We start from the raw sequence: 4,200 nt of genomic DNA, 5'->3' as shown, positions 1-4,200 counted from the left end.
TATTATTGCAAATATTTTGAGAATTCATACATGGCCTAAGACCAAATTGATAAAAAAATCATAAATTTTAAATTAAGTCAAAGTTAATCAGATTATGTACTACTGGTATTTCTGGAATAGAAAAGATCAACAGTTGTTAATAAAACTAATCTAATTAAAAATTAGAAAGTGCACCTTATAACAACAAACATATTTTTATTAATATTATTGATTATATATAAAAAAAGTATTTGGATAATATACAAGAACTTAATACAATTTTATAATAATAATTAACAACAGAATAACATTAAGTTTTATGTTTTAAATATTTTGGAGACTAATTATAAGTGTTGTCGGTTTTACAGAGGGGCACATGTTCCAAGGCGCACAAACTGAATATCTGAAATAATAAAAATAGTTTACAAACGGAATAGAGATAAATGAAAATATAATTATAAGTTCAAAAAGTTTTGTTGAACTAAAGTTCGTGGCACTCATATAGATAGTGGAGAACAAGAACATTGTAAACCGTACGTTTAAATTATAATTTGTTTGTAGTAACTGTTACATTATCTTTCAGCATCCACACCGATATGACAATCCACACCGATTGTCATATTTGTCTTACTATACTTGAGCAATATTTTTGTTTACTTTTTATTATTATCTAGCAATATACCATGCACTGAATCATATTTGAGATCTATAATCTCAAGTGAAAATCTGTTGGCCGAGATTGGGATCGAACCCGGAACTATTGATGGTCTACAAAACCACGGCTTACTTTTGGTCCGGGTGCTAGCAACGTTTTCGAGAAAGAACTTTAGGCAGGCTGATTTCTTGATATGTGGTCCTTGGTGCTCTGTGAAAAGAGCACAATGACCGCATACCAAAAAATCAGCCAGCCTAAAGTTCTTGTTTTGAAAACGTTGCTGCCTCCTATACTATTTATTTACATAACACATTTGACAAATTAATTTTCAAACCTTCGGATGTACAACTATTTTGACACATCAGCCTCTGTCTATTGTGATAGGTGTTGCCATCACTGGCACAAACAGGATTATATTCAGGAGTTGTGGAACATCTAGCAAGACATGCGGCCAATTGTGGTGAAGGCGGCATTGCAACTGTTGGATCCGGGAAGGAACTAAAAATGGTAAGAAATATAAATGTGGACGAAAATGTTTAAATACTTTCAAAATTAGTCTTTTATTTTATTTGCCGTATTCTATATTCGGCATTTAACATTTAACCTCAACGAGGATTGGATTGAAAATAATCTAATATCCCAAATTAGAATTGAAGTGCCCTAGTTTGCGAATCAGGTGAAAATGCAATAAATTACTAACAGTTTTAGTCGGTTTTAATAATAGGTTCAAATTTTAAAATAATTTAAAAAACATACATTTATAAAGACATTCATGGATTCATTTTAGGCATAAAAGATCATTTTCGGATCTTTTGATATATGAATGTTATAGCAATACATTGATTACAAATATTTGTGATTAAATAATAACTATCTTATCTCTATAAATTTTTGTAAGTTATATTTTATTGCATGTATAAATACTTTTTTCAATTTGTACCGTGATTTATTTGAATTACTTAAGCCTAATTTTAAATTTAGGAGTTTTTATTCATACTTAGTATCATCAGATGATGAAGGAGGTGGTCTTCTCGTGGTAGTTCTTATCAAAGAAGGCTGCTGGGTGTTTCCAATTGGTCTTGAAGTCTGTGTTTGGCCCCAAGACCAACCCTGTCGTCTAAAACGATTGTATGGCGCAACATAGCTTATAGATACACCTGTTGATAAATAAACCATGAGGCATAATTTATTATACAAGAACTGATTTTATAGAGTTATTGGATTTTTTGTGCAGCAAGTCGTTCAATTTTAAAAATTCATCAAAGTTTGAAAACATGAGTAGCATTTTTGACGTTTTTTAAAATTAGCTCTTTCATCGACGTTTTCTCAAAACCGGCCGAACCGACTTCAAAAATTTAAAAGCCATTTGACGAAACTTGGTAAAAACTCGCGTTGGTTAGTTGTTTGATACAATCGCTTTGGTATAAAAAAACGACTTCCTTAAAGTTACCAGAAAAATGAGTTTTTAGGCCGAGTTTTACCCAAAAATTCTAATTCAAATACTATTCGAAAGATATTGGGTATCGTGCCGATTGATTAGTATAGGTATTGGACAAAGATTGACCTTTTTTTTTGTAATTGATACGTGAGAAAAAAAAACTATGATTTTAATGATATTTGGTATGGGATTTTTAATGATTTAACAATTTAGTCCAACTTCGAATTAGTATTTTTCTTATTATTTGATCATGTTGTGATATTTTAGATTTGAGTTGTATAGATATTGGAATATAATAAGAATTAGTAACAATCCAGTCGGAATGTAACAAGAACTAATAATTGTCGAACAATACATATATATATATATATATATATATATATATATATATATATATATATATATATATATATACACACGTTAGTACAAACATCTAATTATCAATTTACATTGATAAGTATACATCTGTACGTATGTTATTATCAAAAATTAATACGGTCAGAGGTTAATTTATGGGTTTTTCTTATCAACAAAGATTTCTATGAAATCATTAAAAAAGCAAGGTTTTGTTGTACATAAATTATATAAATTTGACATAATATAAACACATTATTTTAATGTAGAAAACGAAATACAATAATATTATCAAGAAACTTCATATAAACCAATTTTGAATCTTAATCATAATAGTGATTTATTTTGTGAATACTAGAATAATAACAATTACTTATTATCTTATATTATGCTATATCATAATATTTTGTACTTAATACGAACTTGAGTGAATATAATAATTCAGATTTCATATTGAAATCTGAATCAGATTTTATATTGAAATAGTATTTTATCTTGTTTTAGATTAAATAAAGAAGTGGAAAACAGTAGGAAAAACTTAAAAATGCACTCTAGACTAGCTGTTTAGAGTGCATTAGAGTCTAGCTTTAGATGCATCATTTGATTTACTTCTTCGAAATTTGAATAATTTAAATTATTATTATATCATAAAAAATATATAACTTAATTTCAACAGTTTTAAAATTATATTTATTTAATTTATGAAGTAAATTTTAGTTTATAAAGTAATCAAGAAAAATATTATGTTTAACACTCGCATCGATACAATCGCAATCGCACGCTTTATTTCTGAATTTTATTGACTAACACTCAGTAATATATATATATATATATATATATATATATATATATATATATATATATATATATATATGTATATATGTATATACGTATATTTATATGTGCATGCAATCCGAGAGAATTTTAAAACGGTTATTGAAGATCTTGCATTGGAAAAGTTCGTTAAACGCATTGCAGTGGAGTGAATGAACGGATGATAGTAGGTACCCAAAGTACTATAAGGTTTTATCCGAATATAAAGTCACTCATTTTTTAATCATTAAAAAATACATATATTTAAGCAAAAAAAAATATTATTTATTTGATGAATTTCTAGAATTAATAGAAATTGTTCATATGATTATTATTATCATATGAACTTAACATTTAAAAGAAAAATATATAGACCTTGATTATAAAATATTCTATATTATTTGTCCTTGTGCACTTCATGAAAGCGTGAACAAGTGCGCATCATAAATATGAAATTTCTAATAAAATATTCATGAATATTTAATTTGCAATATATTTTAAATTACTAACAATTTTTACTAATTTATCTAAGTGATTAATATTTTAGATAATAATTATTATCTTATAAGCTTTTTACGATAAATATTATAGGGGTAGTACTTATGTAGTATTTATTATAATTTGTGGATTGATTTTTCATTTATTTTTTCTGCGCTTCATTGGTACAATGGTAAACATTTAAAATACGATTTATGCTTATAAGTTTAGTGAATGTAAAATTTCATATGAGTGTTTAATAAAGAAAATAGATTTTATGATTCTGAAGAAGGGGCATCCCATGCCCCTGAAACGCAAGAAATATTGATGAATGAGAAATTAATTAAAAAATATTTTTTGTACATATGTTCAAAATATTTAAAGCTAAGTCTAAATAATATATAAATAGAATATATTATTTATTTCAGCAACAAAATTCATATACATATGTATATGAATGCGAATGCGATACGTTGCGCTTACC

At 26.7% G+C, this 4,200-nt stretch overlaps 1 protein-coding gene across 1 annotated transcript; it reads right to left on the bottom strand.

Moving 5' to 3' along the window:
• Positions 1 to 317: 317 nt before the first annotated feature.
• Positions 318 to 1,810, bottom strand: LOC113388240. The gene is made up of 3 exons (XM_026625639.1): positions 1,632 to 1,810; positions 969 to 1,132; positions 318 to 382 (listed from the first exon to the last, which is right to left on the bottom strand). The coding sequence occupies exons 1-3, from the start codon at positions 1,808 to 1,810 to the stop codon at positions 342 to 344; spliced, it is 384 nt and encodes a 127-aa protein (XP_026481424.1). The 3' UTR covers positions 318 to 341.
• Positions 1,811 to 4,200: the final 2,390 nt, after the last annotated feature.

This window comes from Ctenocephalides felis, unplaced genomic scaffold, assembly GCF_003426905.1.
Source record: "Ctenocephalides felis isolate EL2017-DRISC unplaced genomic scaffold, ASM342690v1 CF-g0.4_SCAFFOLD_03572, whole genome shotgun sequence".
Taxonomy (NCBI): Eukaryota; Metazoa; Arthropoda; class Insecta; order Siphonaptera; family Pulicidae; genus Ctenocephalides; species Ctenocephalides felis.
This window is presented reverse-complemented; position numbering and strand designations above follow the sequence as displayed.

Excerpts from the sequence above, each read along its gene's own strand:
- LOC113388240 (XM_026625639.1), bottom strand. The coding sequence starts at position 1,810 with ATGGTTTATTTATCAACAGGTGTATCTATAAGCTATGTTGCGCCATAC. Across the intron at positions 1,133-1,631 it reads TCATCATCTGATGATACTAA|TTCCTTCCCGGATCCAACAG; the intron begins GTATGAATAAAA and ends TACCATTTTTAG. Across the intron at positions 383-968 it reads AAATAGTTGTACATCCGAAG|ATATTCAGTTTGTGCGCCTT; the intron begins GTTTGAAAATTA and ends TTATTATTTCAG.